General features: G+C 46.3%; 1 protein-coding gene across 1 annotated transcript in view; it reads right to left on the bottom strand.

The window, feature by feature from the left end:
* The window catches only part of OTOG (otogelin), an 86,673-nt gene that overhangs the window by 16,504 nt on the left and 52,709 nt on the right, over nt 1–17,460 (bottom strand). The window contains 7 exon segments of the mRNA XM_034995092.1: nt 1,872–2,055; nt 11,391–11,480; nt 12,063–12,208; nt 12,503–12,671; nt 13,500–15,295; nt 15,804–15,883; nt 16,585–16,702. Coding sequence (XP_034850983.1) covers nt 1,872–2,055; nt 11,391–11,480; nt 12,063–12,208; nt 12,503–12,671; nt 13,500–15,295; nt 15,804–15,883; nt 16,585–16,702 — 2,583 coding nt within the window.

Genomic DNA, 17,460 nt, shown 5'->3' on the forward strand with positions numbered 1-17,460 from the left:
TGGTAAATCTGAGTAAAAAGTACATGGGAGTTTTTATACTATTTCTGACATTGTATGAAAATTAAAAGTTATTCCAAAAAAATCTGCCTTAGCAGAGATTACTAAGTGTAACACCTGTTTGTTCTTCTTCCCAGGCAGTTCGCTAGCCTGCTTTTCCCAGGCTCTCCTGGGGCTGGGGAGCCCATGCTGAGGCCCAGCCAACAGGACGAGAGTGAGGGTGAGGGCACCACGGCGGGGCCCGGTCCATAAACACTCCTTGACTCTTTTTCCTGCAGTGGAGTTGGAAGCTTGTGCTGAGAACGGCAGAGCCACGAGATGGAAGGAGTCCCGCTTGGGAATTTGTGTGTGCCAGAAATAAACTTCTGTCAGGTTGGAAGGCACTGAAATGGGGGTGGGGCTGAAGTTTCTCTGTCACAGCTTCTAACATGACCTTAACTTCCAGCTTCATCTCTCACGCTCTAGGCTCCAAACACACACTTCCCTGCCCTTGACCTTCTTACGCTGCTCCCTCTGCCTGAAACACTTTCTCAGAAGTCTTTCTTTCAAGAGCCCTTCAGATGGACCCGTCCATGATCCTCCCAGTTCTGTAGAACGGATTTTGGTTTGTTGGGCTGTCTTGCTCTGAGTGCAAAGATTCATTTTCCTTTAGACTCATTTTCTCACTTTCTCAGTAGTCCCCCTGGTTGCCCAGCAGGGTGCCTGGGACACTAAGTGTTAGTTTGGATAAAATAGAGATAAACTAGCTGACTTCTGCTCTCATACCTCCAGCCACCAGTTTCATGAATATAAAGCATGATTTACTACAAAACCTTCAGATTTTATCAGTGGTCCCGTGGTTGCATTTTTGGTCTTGGCATTGAGTCACTGAAGGGTGTCATGGAGGTATCCTAGGGAGGAGATTACTGCTGAGCACAGCACTCCCTGCCAGGCATAAACAGTAGAAGCAAGAAATGGTGAGAAAAAGATGGTGGAGTGATGGTGGTCCTGGGTGTGTGTGTGTGTGTGTGCGTGTAAAGAGAGATGCTTGTTTCAGTAAATCTGTAAGAACAGAAGTTTCATAAAACAGACTTTGTCTGTTTTGCCTACTATCTGTCCTGTGACTGGTACATGGTAAGTAATGAGCAGGGAGCAGACTTACACGCGTTAGTTCACGTCTGGAGGGCAATTTGAATACAGGGATGCGAGTGTCAATGGTCAAAATGGTGCAGATGTATGGATGCAGATTTATGTGTTTATGGAACACATAAGTGCTCCTATATCTTCCATCATCATAGTCATGACCATCTGTCATGGAGCTCCCTGTGGGGGAGCAGCAGTCCACACTCAGACTCCCCCTGCACCCCTTTTCCTTATCAAAATACATGAGTCCCTTAGGGCATGCTCCTATAGTCATGCTGTGGTCTGAAGAGCCTAGTTCTAAGTGTTGTGGCAGCTCAGCTGTGTGAGCTGAGGCAAGCCACTTAACCTCTCTGAGCCCCCTTTCTTTTTTAGTTCAGTGGTCATCTCTTAGGGTTGTTGTGTGGATGACCTGCAATAAGTGAGATCAGAGTGTGGAAGTGCTTTGTGAAGTGCCCAGGCCTATGCAGACAGGAAGGATTATCTGGTATTAGGAAGCTATCAGGGAAGCTGACAAACAATCCCAATTAAAGTGACAACTGGCCAAGGCCAGAGCTCTGTGCCATCTCCCTGCTGGCAGCTTCAGCCCCAGAACACCAGACACTAGGTCTCTCTGCCCTGGCAGCTGTGCTGGTTCCACCTCTGGCCTGGCCTTCTGTCCTAGCTTCCCCTGGGCTCACACAGGGGAACCTGTGTTTGGGGGCAGAGGTGGACCCAAGAAGCATCCCTTCTCCCCCAGCTGGGTCCCACCTCACCGCATAGGCCACGGCCCTGGGCCTCGCTGGCTTTGCTGGCCTCCAGGATCATGAGTCCTGAGCTGTGGAGCCACTGGATCTGGATGTGTGACGGAGTCTGGATCACGTACATGTGGCCTGTGTCCTCAATTCTGAATCCGTGTCTGCTCACAGGGGGCCAGACAGGCTGTGAGTCCACAGTCACCTTGTGGGGGGAGAGTGTTCAATGTGAGCACAGCTTGTTTGTCTGTTTGTCCATTCATCCCTCCATCCATCCACCCACCCATCCATTCACCCATGCATTCATCCAACAAACAGTATCAAGCTATGTGACAGTCTCTGTTTCAGGCACATGTGGCCAAGACACTCTCCAAGTGACATCAAAGAATTCTGAAACCATTTTTATGAGCACAAAATGATGAAACAAAAAATACAATAATGGGAGGCAGGCTACATCCCTGTGCTCAAACAAACACACACTTTGAGGCCTTCTAATCCTTTCTTCTTTCCTGATTCTGCTCAGATCATTTCTTCTGGGAGATTTTTCCTAAGTCTCCAGCCTCTATCTTGGGCACCCCTTCTCTGGGGCCTCCTCATCTCTAAGCTGGCCATTAAGATAGAATCTGTTTGTTTCCCTCATCGAGGGACCAGATGGACTCTGAGTTTCTTAAGGGCAGACACTCTGGCTGATCCACCTTTGAATCTCCAGCACCTGCCTTTGGGCCCGACATAAATTGGGGTCTCAATCAATGTTTGTTAAATATGCAACACACCCTAATTCTCTCAAACACTTTACATTCAAAGCTACAACCTCTACCACATATTGACAAGGTTAAATTTCTACGTACTATGGATTATTAGTTTTACTTTGTAGAAATGGGAGATGAAAAGATTAGAATCTTAAAATATTTATAATGACTTCATACTTCCCTCCTCTACAAGAATCGTTGTTTTATTAATCACTTTGCAAGTTATCTAGGACAGGAATTCTGTGTTGGAAAACTTTGACCTTGGGAAATCCCTGGTGCTCTCAGCCTGAGCCTTCTTAGCTGTGCAGAGAGAGGATGGGGCTCCATGAACCTGGAGTGGTCTCCTAGTTCTGGGAATGAACACTGAAGCCCAGGGATCCTCACTTGTGTTCACAGAAACCTGAGTTCAAGTAAAGACAAAGAACACATTTTCAAAACTAAGGACTTGGGCTTTAGTTTCTGATCAAGATGGAGTAATAAGGACTGGATATACCCTCTTGCTTTAAACAACCAAAAAACCTGACAAATTATATGAAATAATAGTTTTCAGACATTGAACAGTTGGCAGCACAGGAGAATGATGCCTGAGAAAGGGGAAACAAATGAGGTGAGCCTTATGATTGCCTAGTTATTGCTTAGAGGAAGTCTCTAGCCTACGGTGCAGAAAGGAAGAAGGAACCCAGGCAGAGCCTGGTGGGCTCTCTGAGTTCATGAGACAAGAGTTGGGAGTTCATGGAGGCCAAGATAGCTGGAGTTTGCAGAACAAAATGCTGAAGGGAAGAGAGCTGGGGAGACGAAGAGAAAAAGGGAGGGGGGAGAGAGAAAGTGAGAAAGAGCACGCATGCTCAGAAGTTCTGCAGACATTCCCTCTCTGACCCTGTCCTGACCCTGTGTATGAATACTGACCAGTGTATGCAGGTGGGAAAGCTACTTGAGATCAGGAAAACAATCACCTGAAAGGAGCAGACAGAAAAATTCCCAGGTCTCACACTGGGCTAGGAATAGCTAGAGACACCACTAGTTACAGTGCAAATATACATAGGATCTAGGGTAGGGTATGAGAAAGCTACTTCTTCAGTAGTGAGGAATCTCTACTTAGAATAAAAAATATAGAATAAAATCACTCTTAGGATAAAACTATATGGGCTCCACTCAACAAAGCAAGCCTCAAATGGATTGAATTGTTTCTAGTAGTATAACTAGTACAAAACTCAAGAATATTTCTTAAAAAGAAAAGAATATCTAGCATCCAACAAGGCAAAACCCACAATGTCTGTAATCCAATAAAAAAAAATTGTCAGTCTCACAAAGCAGCAGGAAAGTACAGCCCATAATGAAGCGGGAAAAATCAGTTAGAATTGATCCAGAAATGATAAACATGACCCAAAATGATAAATAGGGGCAAAAAAAAAAATCAATAAAACTATATTCCATATTTTCAAAAAAGTAAAGGAAAACAAGATTTTTAGAGCAAGATATGGAAGATACAAAAAGACCCAAATCAAACTTCTAGAGATGAAAAATAAAATTAATGTCTAAGGTGAAAACTATACTGGATGGGATTAATAGATGATTAGACACCATAAATGAATATATTAATGAACTTAAATACAGAGCAATAGATACTATCTAAAATGTAACACAGAAAGAAGAAAAAAACTGAAAAAATGATGAACAGAACATAAGTGATCTGTGGGACAACTTTAATTGGCCTAATATATGTGTAATTGGAGTCTCTGAAAGAGAAATGAATTACCAGTCATGTCTTAACCAAATTGCTTAAAAGCAGTGATAGAAGGAAAATTGTAAAAGCAGTAAAAAAAAAAAAAAAAAGACACACTATGTAGGGAAAGAATCAGAGTGACAGAAAGATCAGAATGACAGATTTCTTATTGGAAATAAGCAAGGGGAAAGACAGTAGAAATTTATAGCAGCACTATTCACAATAGTCAACAGGTGGAAACAGCCCAAATGGCCAGTGATGAATGAATGGATAAACAACTGTGGTATGCACACAATGGAATATTATTCAGCCATAAAAATGAATGAAGTACTGGTAGATGCTACAACATGGATGAACCTCAGAAACATTATGCTAAGCGAAAGAAGCCAGACACAGAGAGTCACATATTACAGACTCCATTTATATGAAGTATCCAGAATAAGCAAATCTATAGACAGAATTCATATTGGTGGTTGACAGGGGCTAGGGAGATTAATGATTAATTTTATGTTATATCAATTTTACCTCAATTCAAAAAGAAAAGACAGTGAAGCAAAATCTTTAAAATACTGAAAGAAAAATTAAAGTCAAAACATACAATTCTAAACTCAGTCAGAATATCTTTAAAAAATGAAGGTGAGATAGGGGCGCCTGGGTGGCTCAGTCGTTAAGCGTCTGCCTTCGGCTCAGGTCATGATCCCAGGGTCCTGGGATCGAGCCCCGCATCGAGCTCCCTGCTCCGCAGGAAGCCTGCTTCTCCCTCTCCCATTCCCCCTGCTTGTGTTCCCTTTCTCACTGTGTCTCTCTGTCAAATAAAGAAATAAAAAAAAAAAATGAAGGTGAGATCAAAACTTTTTCAGGGGGCACCTGGGTGGCTCAGTCCATTAAGCATCCAACTCTCAGTTTTGGCTCAGGTCACAACCTCAGGGTTGTGGGATTGAGCCCCTGTATGAGGTTCGGCACTCAGCACAGAGTCTGTGTGAAATTCTCTCCCTCTTCCTCTCGCTCCCCCTCTGCTCCTTTCCCCGCTCTTGCTCTCTAAAATAAATAAATAAAATCTTCAAGAAAAAACATCTTTTTCAGACACCGGCATATCTGTACTATAAGAATGTTAATGGAAGTCCTTCAGGCAGAAGAAAAGTGATATCAGATGCAAATCCAGATCTACACAAAGGAATAAAGGATACCAGGAATGATAAATATGTGGATAATATAAGCTTTTCTTATTTTGAAAAAACGTGTTAGGAGATAAATGACTGCTTAAGGAAAAATCATAATGATGTACTGTGGAGTTTATAACAAATATAGAAGTAAAATGTATAGATAATAATCCAACAGAGTAGGTGAAACGGAATCATTAAAAATAACCCAGGAGAAGACAGAAAAAGAGGAAAGGGAGAGGTATGAAGAGCAGATGGAACAAATAGAAAACAAATGGCAACATTATGTAATATACAAATCTTATCATATTGATGACCGAATTAATATAAATGGTCTAATCATCTCCCAGTTAAGAGGCAGAGATTAGCAGATTGGCTAAGAGAAAAGGAAGACCCAACTATTCCCTCCCTACAAAATCCTACTTTAAATAAAAAGACACAAATAGGTTAAAAGAAAAAGGATGGAAAAAGATTTCTCTTAGATATATACATCACATGTACATGTTAACACTAATTTTAAAAAAAAACTGGAGTCACTATTATAGATAAATGAGACAAAGCAGAATTCAGCACAAAGACTTTTACCAGGATAAAAAGGCCATTTCATACTGATTAAGGAGTTAATTCAACAAGCGGGCATAACAATCCTAAATGTTATGCACCAAATAACAGAATTCCAAAATATGTGAATAAAAAACTGATTAAACTCCAAGGAAAAATGGACAAATCAATAATTATAATCAGAAATTTCAACAATTTCTCTCTCAGTGATTGATAGAACAAGTAGAAAATGAATAAGGATTTAGAAGGCTTGAACAACACTCTCAGTGAACTTGACCTGACATTTATAGAACATTTCACTCAACAAGAGAATACACATGTATAAGATAGAGTATATTTTGATATATTACATAAGTCTCATTAAATTTAAAGGGATCAAAATTAGATAAAATATGTTCTTTTAACACAATGAAATTAAATTAGAAATCAACAACAGAAAGATAGCTGGAAAATCACCAAATATTTGGAGACTAAAGAAAAACACTTGTAAATAATCCATGGGTCAAATAAAAATCAAAAGGAAAATTTTAAAGTATTTTAGACTTAATGAAAATGAAAACACAGTATATCAAAATTTTTAAGATGCCGCTAAATCAGTATGTAAAGGGAAATTTACAGCACTAGATGCTTATAATAGAAAAAGCAGAAGGTCTCAAATCAGTGACCTAAGTTATCACCTTAATAAACTAGAAAAAGAAGAGTAAATTATACCCAAAGGAATCAAAAGGAACAAAATAATAAAGACAAGAGAGAAAATCAATGAAATAGAAAACAGAAACACAACAGAGAAAACCAATAAAAACATTCTCTGAGGAAAACAATACATTTGACAACCCTCTAGCCAGACTGGTCAGGAAAAAGAAAAGACACGAAGTACTAATATCAGGAGTGAGATAGGGTACAGGGATACAGATCCTAGAGACATTAAAAGGATAACAAGAGTATATGATGAGCTTAATGGGGTGCCTGGGTGGCTCAGTCAGTAAAGCATCTGACTCTTGATTTGGGCTCAGGTCATGATCTCAGGGTCCTGGGATGGAGCCTCATGTCAAGACCTCCATGTTCAGCAGGGAATCTGCTTGAGGATTTTCTCTCTAACTTTCTCTCTCTGCCCCTCCCCCATGTCTCTCTCTAATAAATAAATCTTTAAAAAATGATCTCTAAATATAACTACTATTCTTTGTAAGCTATTTATTTAAAACAAATTTGAAAATCTTTCCTTTTTTAAGTAAACACCAATACCTTGATTTTGGAGGAAAAAGCCTAAAGAAAAAGAACAATACAATTATTCCAGTAGATGCAGAAAAAAAGCTTTGACAAAATTTAACATCTGTTCACGGTAATAAAAAACTCTCAGCAAATTACAAATAGAAGAAAATTTTCATCACCTGATAAAGGATATCTATAAAAGGTTTACAACTAACTTCATGCTTTATAGTGAAAGACTGAATGCTTTCTCCCTAAGATCAGATACAAGACAAGGATGTCAGTGCTCACTCCCTGAACATCATATTAGAGGTCCTAACCAGTGCAATAGGCAGGAAAAATAAATAAAAAGAATACCCACTGGAAAGGAAGAAAAGACATAAACATCTATGTAGAAAACCTGGAAGAATTTACAAGAATAATAAGTGAATTTACAACCAACAAGGTTGTAAGATATGAGATCAATTGGCAAAATTCATGTGTACACACAATCAGCTAAATGAAAACCCAATGGCAATTCCTTTTTAGAAAATGCAAAAATCAATTGTATTTGTATATATTAGCAATGTGCTATTGGAAAGTGAAATAAAAAGAACCGAAATCATTTACAGTAGGATCAGAAATATGACATTTTTAGAGATAAATCTAACAAAATATGTGCAAGATTCTTACACTGAAAACTACAAAACACCAATGGAAAAAAAATCAAAGGAGATCTAAACAAAAAGATGTATCATGTTCATGGATTGGGAAATCTCACTCATGTTCAGGTTGTAATTCTTCCCCTAAATAATTACATATTTAATGTAATTCCAATCAAAATCCCAGTAAGGTGTTTTATAGAAATCAATAAGCTGATTCTAAATTTATATGGAAAGATAAAAGAATTAAAATTACCAACATAATTTTGAAAAGGAAGAAAATTAGAAGACTCATACAACCTGATTTTAATAAAAATTTAATAATAAAGTAACAGTTATCAAGACAGTGTGGCACTGGTGAAAAGATAAATATATAGGTTAATGGAACAATATTAAGAGTCCATTAGTAACATTAATGGTTAGCTGATTTTTTACAAAGGTGCAGACAAGTCAATAGAGGCAGGATAGTCTTTTTAACAAATGGAGCCAGAACATATAGGTGTCCATATGCCAAAAAAAAAAAAAAGAATCTTGACCCATATCTCACACTATTTATAAAAATTAACTTAAAATGTAACATACACTTAAAAGTAATATTTAAAACTATAAAAATTCTAGAAGAAAACTTAAGAGAAAATCTTTGAGACTTTGCACTAGGCAAAGGTTTGTTAGATAGAACACCAAAATCATGATCCATAAAAGAACTGATAAATTGGACTTCACCAAAATTAAAAACTTCTGCCCTTTTGAAAGACACTTGTATGTGAATGAAAAAACATGCCACAGACTGGGAGATAATACTTACATCTGATAAAGGACCTGTATCCAAAATATACAAAAATTTCTCAAAACTCAATAAAATAGACAACATAATATTTAAAATGTGCAAAAGACTTGAACAGACACTTCACCAAAGAGGATATACCATGAAAAACAAACCCATGAATATATGTTCAATATTATCAGCAATTAGGGAAGTGCAAATTAAAATCACAATGAGATCTTATTACAAATCTGTTAGAATGACTTAAAACTCAACACACACACACACACACACACACAAAACCCCAACCGAAAAATGGGCAGAGGATCTGAATAGATATTTTTCCAAAGAAGACATACAGGTGGCCAACAGACACATGAAAAGGTACTCGAAATCACTAATCATCAGGGAAATGGCAAATGAAAACCTCAAGAGATTATGTGACAGCAGTCAGAATGGCTAGAATCAAAAAGGCAAGAAATTACAAGTGTTGGTGAAGATGTAGAGAGAAAGGAACCCTTGTGCACTGTTGGGATTGTAAATTGGTGCAGCTACTGTGGGGAACAGTATGGAGGTTCCTTTAAAAATTAAAACTAGAAATACTGTATGATCTAGTAATTCCACTACTGGGTATTCACCCAAAGGATACAAAAACACTAATTCAAAGGGATATAGGCACCCCTATGTTTACAGCAACATTGTTTATAATAGCCAAGACAAGGAAACAACCCAAGTGTCCATCCATAGATGAATGGATAAAGATCACACACACACACACACACACTCACACACAATGGAATATTACTGGACCATAAAAAAGAATGAGATTTTTGCCATTTGTGGCAACATGGATGGACCCTAGAAGGTGTTGTGCTATGTGAAATAAGTCAGACAGAGAAAGGCAAGTGGTGCATGATTTCACTTACATGTGGAATCTAAAAAACAAAAGAAAGAAAAAGAAAGAAAGAAAGAGAAAGAAAGAGGGAGAGACGGAGGGAGGGAGGGAGGAGGGAAAGAAGGAAGAAAGAAGCCAACCAACCAACCAACCGAAAAACAGACTTAAATACAGAGAACATCAACTGATAGTTGCCAGAGGGAAAGTGGGGGGGGGGGAGGAATGGTGAAATAAAGGGCATTAAGGGGTACAAACTTCCAGTTATAAAATAAGAAAGTCATGAAAATGAAAAGTACAGCATAAGGAATACAGTCAACAATATTGTAGTAACATATGGTGATCAATGGTGTCTACATTTATCGTGATGAGCACTGAATAATGTACGGAAATGCTGAATCACTGTTACACACCTGCGACTAATATTACATTGTATGTTAACTATACTTCAATTAAAAAAAATCTTTATGTAAATGTTGATTGCAGCTTTATTTGTTATCACCCCAAACTGGAAACAACCCAAATGTCTTTCAAATGGTGAATGGATAAACAAACAGTGGTACATCCATACAATGGAATACTACTCAGCAATAAAAATCAAAGGAACTCCTGATACACAATGCAAATGAATCTCACTATATACTCTGATTCCACGTATACGACATTCTGGAAGAGGCAAAACTATATGGATAGAAGCAGTGGTTGTCAGGAGGTGGGAGAGGGCTTAATAACAGAGTGGCTCAGGATGGTGATTGGGGGTGATGGAACTGTTCTATATCATGCTCGTGGTGGTGGTTACAGGACTGTGGGTGTTTGTTAAAACTTGGAGAATTGTACACTAACAAGGATGAATCTTACTGTAGGTAAGTTATACTTTAAATATTTTTTAATAGAAAAATTTAAAAACTTCAGGGAGGAAACCCAGGGAGATTTTTGTGTAAGCCTCTATCTGATGGAAAACCCTCTCCCCTAAGCCCTGTTCCCGAGAGCGCGACAGAGTGTGGTGGCCTTATGTTCGGCATTCAAGGGCATATTCCAACAGCAGGGCTACAGGTCTTGGCTCAGGAATGGGTGGGGAGAGTCAGGACTTTTTCGGACCAGAGGAGGAGACAAATTAGCCCCTCTTAAGCACTTGCTGGGAGGAGCAAAGCAGACCCTCGGGCGGGTACCACACTGGCGGGGGGGGCCTGCATTTGGACACCAGTCTCCTTGGCAGAGGTGGGCTTCATGTGAAACTAATGAAGCTTAAAATCGGGGCTCCTCACATATATAGTCTCCTTCTTGGAAGGGGCTCTAGAAATGTGCTCACATGGCCATATATTTTTATAAAAACTGCAGAAGTAGATACTTTAACCACAATCATTTAAGGTCAGTGTCTTTTGCCATTCTAACTTCCTCTTGTTCACAGTATTCCTCCTGGTACACGTCCTCCCCTGACATTAGAGGGGCCACAAATAGTTTAATTAAAATCGTTTACAGGGGCGCCTGGGTGGCTCAGATGGTTAAGCGTCTGCCTTCGGCTCAGGTCATGATCCTAGGGTCCTGGGATCGAGCCCCACATCGGGCTCCTGGTTCAGCGAGGAGCCTGCTTCTCCCTCTGCCTCTGCCTCTCTCCCTGCTCATGCTATCTCTCTCTCTCTGTATCTCTGTGTCTCAACTGAATAAATAAAATCTTTTAAAAAAAATCGTTTACAAATACATCAACTTCTGCATTATTTTTCTTTGGAAGGGTCCCTCTCCACCCTTGCCCCCAGTCATGAGTAAACCTCAAGACCCCTCGCCCCCTGGAGGCCTTGCTCCTTCCTGACCGCAGCCCTAGGAAGACTGGCTCTCCGATGTACTCACCTTCCGGTTGAAACGGTCCGTGGTGACCTGATGGGTCAGGTGAGTCACATTCAGCATCACCAGACAGAATGGGGGCCAGTTCAGGTGCCCCTGCAGAGAGAGCCCAACCCTCATCAGCTTGGAGCTCAGTCCTTGTTGCCTCCTCCCCCTGGGCACACTTTCCCTGCCACCCCCTCTCAGTATGCCGGGGGCACTGGTTGAGGCTGTGCAGATGGTGCACAGAATCCCATGGAACATTTCTGGTTCTACTTGACCTCCTATAAGCCCAGCCAAGAAAAAGCAAAAACAAACCAAAAAACCTGCCTCCTTCCACCTGGCTCATGAGAATGCCCTAGCAGGTGATTCTCTGCAGCCAGCGTCCTTGGCCACAGGCCACGTCCCTGGAGTGGCATCCCAGCTCCTCTGCACTTGGGTGCCTCCCACCTGGGCGTAGGCCGCTGGGACAAGCTGGGAATGGTGCAGGCCCCCGGAAGGGCCACGAGGTGGTGCACTCCACGAACCCTTTCTCCACACGGCCATTCCGGGAGACCCCTGACAGAAGGAGCTACTGTAGGGGTTTCTGCATCTGTCCTTGCCTCTGGCACCCCTCAAAACCCAATTCACTGCTCAATCTCCCCTCCAAAACTAGTCAAATCCCGAGGCCCCAGCAGGAAAGGAGCAGGGGACAGTCACCAGGTTGGCACTTTTGCAGTCAAGGACGTGGACGGTGACCATTTCTTTGGGGCTCCGGGTGAGGATGTAGATGGCCTCCTTGAACAGGGCTACGTGGCTCCCATCGAAGGTCACAAAGCTTAGATCAGGGAAGATTGAGCATCGGCCTGGGGGGAGGGGCAGGGATGAGAAGATTAACAGATGTTTCTGGGGCCAAGGCCACCCAGGAACAAAGGGCAGGCAACTTGGCCTCTTCCTAGATGACTCAGAGGCCCCGAGGAGCTGGAGAGTCACTCAGATCAGGCATCACAGAGATTAGGTTGCAAAAGTAGGGGTTCTGCCTGGTCAGGGGTCACACTGAGACAAGAGGTCCCGTGGAGAATGCATCCAGGTCAGAGTTACCCTCAGGCCAAGGAACACACAGGTAAGGGGCCGAGGATCTGGTGGACGCCAGGACTCACAGGCACATTCCCACAGCGGGCAGCAGCGGTCCCCGCCCACCCTCACTGCGAGGCCCAGGACCCCACAGCGAGGGGGCGTGGCACCCTGGGGACAGTGCTGGGACTGGTTCACGCGGATCAGCTGGCCCTCCAGGCAGATGTGCCGGACGCAGTCCTGCTCAGCGATTGGCTGGGGCACAGGGTGGAGAGACAACGTGAGTGCCCAGCCTAGTGTGGCAGCCACTCACTACCCCCCACCCCAAGCCTAAGGGCATTAGACCCTTTCCAGTGTCACTTGTAGCACAGCAGGGGACCCAGAGGTAAGACTACTAGGGAATGGTGTCCTCACCCTCCACCCACCCAACATGCCCCTCAGGGGCCTGGGGATGGGCTGAGCATGAGATTGAGGGTCAGGGGACTGACGGCCAGGGATTTCTGCGTATCTGTCAAGCCCTTGTGGAGAGCTCCAGGTACACAGATAGGCAGACATGCTAGCTCAGACTCAGAGAACCTGAGCATACCCACGCATGCGCGAGCGTGCCCACACGCATATGCACACCCACAAGCTCTCTTTATCTCGTTCTTATAAATGCACATACACTGTGACACCATATAGCACACACACAAGAACACACACACAGATACACGACTGTTCACCCTGAGTCTCACAAATGTAAGCCACGCACACACAGTTCCACGTGTCTCTGTAGGCACGAACACACACACACCAGCACACCTGTGTTGTCACCCTGTGTCACACTAAGTCATCCAACCAGCCCTAGGGGAAGGGTGAGACTCTGCTATGACATCAGGGGCCCAGAGAGAATTTCTCAGCCTCCAGAGCGTGGGGCAAGCGTGAGGGCGGTGACTGAACCCCCATCTTGCAGCCTGGCGGCTGGTGAAGGAGAAGCTGCTGCAGGCCGTGAGGAATGTGACGCCACGACGGTGTCCCAGCCAAGTGGCCCAGGAGAGAGGGGCATGGAGGGACCACACTGGGGTGGCCTGACAAGTCACTCACGACACAGGTGGCGGATGCGCTGTCCTCAGTGATGGTTGTCAAGGTCTCAGCCGAACTCGCTGCGATGCTCTGGGCTGGGGCTGAGCGCCCAGACTGCTTGGTGGTGGCCTCTGTCCCCAGCTCTGCTGGGAACCGAGCTCCTGCCGAGGTTCCATGGGCCTCGGCCAGCTGAGGGAGCAGAATGAGTGAGCTCTCTCGGGAGGCGGTCCTGACCGAGACGCGGCTCAGGGGAGAGGATGTGGGCACCAGTGGCACTGTGACGGCCCAGGGGCCATCAGCCTCTGGCGCCAAGGTAGCCAGAGTGGGGGCCACAGCTGGCGTGAGTTTGGTGGGCACCCCCTGCGCAGGGCCATGCATCCAGGGGGGCAGAGACTCTTGCTTGGACAGGATGGCCATCTCCTCTGTGGTGCTCTTTCCTGGGGCAGCAGATAGCGTGGAGGCTGTGCCCTCGGCCATGGCCACGACTCCGGAGGCTGGCAGTGTGGCACCCGGAAGCCGGCCTGGCGCCGTGCCTACTGCCTGAGGGGCTGTGTGACTGGGTAGGCCTACCTGGGCCACGACAGCAGGGGTGAGAGGCGGTGCTGAGCTGAGGGTCTGCGTAGGTGGAGTTGTGGCCATAGTGGGAGATGTGGCCTGTTGCTGGAGTGGAAAGGTGACGACAGAGCCCTTGGACCCGGGCGTGGCCACTGGGGCAGACGTGCCCACCTTGGTCAAGGGCAGGCTGGTATCGAGAGGCAGGCCAGGGAGGAGCTGGGGTGGCCGAGTTGAGTCCACAGTCATGAAGCGTGTGACCCCCAGCCCGTGAGCAAGTGTGGACTGGCTGGTGGCAGCTGGGGCCCCCGGGGGCGGAGCTGGAGGCCTGGTGGCTATGGGGGTTTGCCAGGTAGGGTGGAGTGGGGCAGTGGGGACGGGCCTTGGAGGTGAGGGTGCTGGTATGCCCGCGGGCTGGCCGGGCCCAGGCTGCTTCTCTGTGGGGGGCACCATCTCCACTCTCTTGGTAGCCAGAGCACTGACGGGAACCTGCTCTGCTGTTGTTCTAGCCTTGGCTAGGGGGTCGCTGGGACTGGAAACGCTCTGGGCCGGGATGGGCTGGGGCATCCCGGTCCTGTTCATGACCTCTGTGATTGCAGGTGTCAGCAAAGCCTTGTGGGATCCCAACGAAGTGGGAGGCCTGGAGGTCACTGCAGGGGAAGCCACAGGCCTGGAGGAAGAACTTGCAGGCAACTCCAGGCTTGGGAAGGGCTGGAGGGGGGTGGTCTTAATAGGCAAGGAGCCGGGGCCTGGGACTGTCACAGCTTTGGTCATGAGCGGGAAGCGAGGTGCAGGGGGTGACCGGGAGGAGACTGTGATGTTGGGGCTCCCTGCAAAGGTCACAGTCACCCTCGTCGTCTTCCCAGCACCTGACCCCATGCTAGGTGTGGGTCTCGGCTGCGAGAGGGAGAGGGATGAGGATTCTGGGGTAAGGGGAGTGGCCAGGTGGCTGGCAGTCACTTCCATGCTGGCTGGGGCCTCTGTGGGGCGGGCAGGGAGGTTAGATGTAGTGGTCCCCGACGGTGGCTGCAGAGTGGCCGGGGGGGGGCCTGGAGTCAGCACTGGCCCCTCGGTAGCTGCCGTGGGTGGGTTCAGGGCTGTGGTGAGTGGGGCAGCTGGAGTGTGCGTTGGCTTGTGGGAGGGGGCCCCAGGAGCTTCCTGTGGAAACTGCAGCTCCTTATCACTGAGAGTGGGCAGCTCTTGGCTGGGAGGCAGGGTCTCGTTGCCGAGAGACTCTGTGGGGACCGAAACCACGGGCTCCACACCTGGGGCAGAGAGAGAAGCAGCTCAGACAATGGGGTGCCTGCTGCCTGCCCCAAGGGGGTCTTCCCTGGGCAGGGCTGCGAGGTAGGGCTCCTGAGCAAGCAGGTGAGCATAGGGGAAGGCAGCTTCCAACGGCCAGTCAGGCTGCCTGACCAACGCAGGGGCCTCTGTCGTGTGGTATTGGATGAGTCCACAGGTCTGGACTCCGCCCCATACCTCAAAGCCTGAGCTCAGAGCCAACGGACCTCAGGTCTACCTTTGCCTGTACTGCGTTCCTACCGCCTGACCCCAAGCCAGTCCCCTCCCCACTCTGGGCCTCAGTTTTTTTCTCTGTTTAATGGGAAGAATGGACTGGATGAGGTCCCTGCCTGCTCTAAAGGTCTCTTCCAGAGGCCCCTATGCTGACCCTGCTTCTCCAGGGACCTGGAGACTCTGGGCATGATCGGTCAAAGGAGACGCTAGAGATTTAGAGGAAATCTGAGGGAAGGATGAGAAACCTAGGCCACTCACAGTCCTCCAGGTAGACACATCTCTGTGTGACTTCATCCAGGACCTTGGGAGTGGGGCATGCAGGCACACAGCCTTCCACCCTGAGGACAGAGCAGGGAGCCAGTCAGTAGTCTGAAATATGGGGGGGGGGGGGATCCTCTCTTTCACCTGGAGTGAGCACAGCTTCATCCCTCCTTATGACACATGTCACATGAACCCCCAGAGACGCTGTGTACAGAAGCACATATACCCAAACATGCATGTTGCACGCTTTTGCACACTCGTACTCCTCAGACCAAGAGAGAAACACGAACACAGTCTGATTATGCACACACTCACACATGCTCCCATGTGTCTGCATTTAGGCACATTGTCACACCTGCAAGACTCGAAAGCATTCACACAGATACACCTACATCCACACAGACTATCAAAACACCAGGGCATGCACCTTCGTGCACACACAGCTGCACCAACACCCAGACGCGTGCAGCTCACACACACACGCCCACATGCACAGCTGCGTGCAGCCCACGGACACCGGTGGACCCGCCCAAGTACACACAGGGCCCAGCTGTAGGCACATCACACGCAAATCAGGACTCGCACACGCCCGTGTAAGTCAGCTCCACTCTGGTCCGCACCTACCCACACACACCCACGAAACATGCAATCACGAGTACATGGGAGCACACACACACCCCAGGACGTGCTCATGCCTCTGGCCACAGACTACACACCCATTGAGACGGGTGTGTGCTCAATACATTGAGGTACACAGCTTGACTCCACGCCCCCTCACCTTGGCACGTCCCGGCAGCTAGTTGCCCGCGGGTCCCGGCAGGTTCGGAAGCAGGGGCCTGCACAAGCATCGTAGTGCCACTCACAGAGGGGGTAGGCAGCCCCTGAGGGCTGGGCATCTGGAAAGGTGACCCGCCCCAGAGCCCCGAGACTGAGCGCGACTGGGTACCAGCTCAGGGTCAGGTGACAGAACACAGAGGTAATCCTAGCTCAGCTCATCCCCACCCTGCTCCACGGAACAGACAAATGGACACATGCAGGAAAAGCAAAGAAAAATAAAATAAAATATAAAATAAAAGCCAACCTAAGGGGAAACTATTCCTGGGAGCTGGGGTCAGTGCCTGGGGGATCCTTGGGATGGGACTGTGGCAACTTGGAGTAGGGGCTAAGAACCCCAGGGCGGGGGGCTACAGAGCAGGCAGGTGCAGTTGGGCTTTGAGGGTTGGCCAAAGAGGAGGCTGGGACCCCTGATCTCCTCCATAAGGTTGCCCTGTCACCCTGCTCCCCTGGGACCTTGATGGCCAGCCTTGCCCAGCACCCTTGGTGACTAAGAATGATAGTAACAACAACAAAAACAACAGCCAACTCTTAAACAGCACCAGACACGACATTCAACATCTCATAAGTATTTCCTCATTTATGCTCACAATAATCCTATGATGTAACACTATCATTATCCTCATTTTATGGATAAGGAAACTGAGGCACAGAAGATGCTGGGAAAATTAAACTCTCCCAGGAGAGATTTCCTCAAAAAAAGGTCCTGTGGCCAGTGCCTTGACAGATGAGGAATCCTCAGAGAAAGCAGGCAATGGGGGACGTGGAGGCAGACAAGACCCCAGACCATCTTGGCACATGTGACCAGTCTCTGAAACCA

This window comes from Mirounga leonina, unplaced genomic scaffold (genome assembly GCF_011800145.1).
Source record: "Mirounga leonina isolate KUSES-001 unplaced genomic scaffold, KU_Mleo_1.0 Mir_92, whole genome shotgun sequence".
Classification (NCBI taxonomy): Eukaryota; Metazoa; Chordata; class Mammalia; order Carnivora; family Phocidae; genus Mirounga; species Mirounga leonina.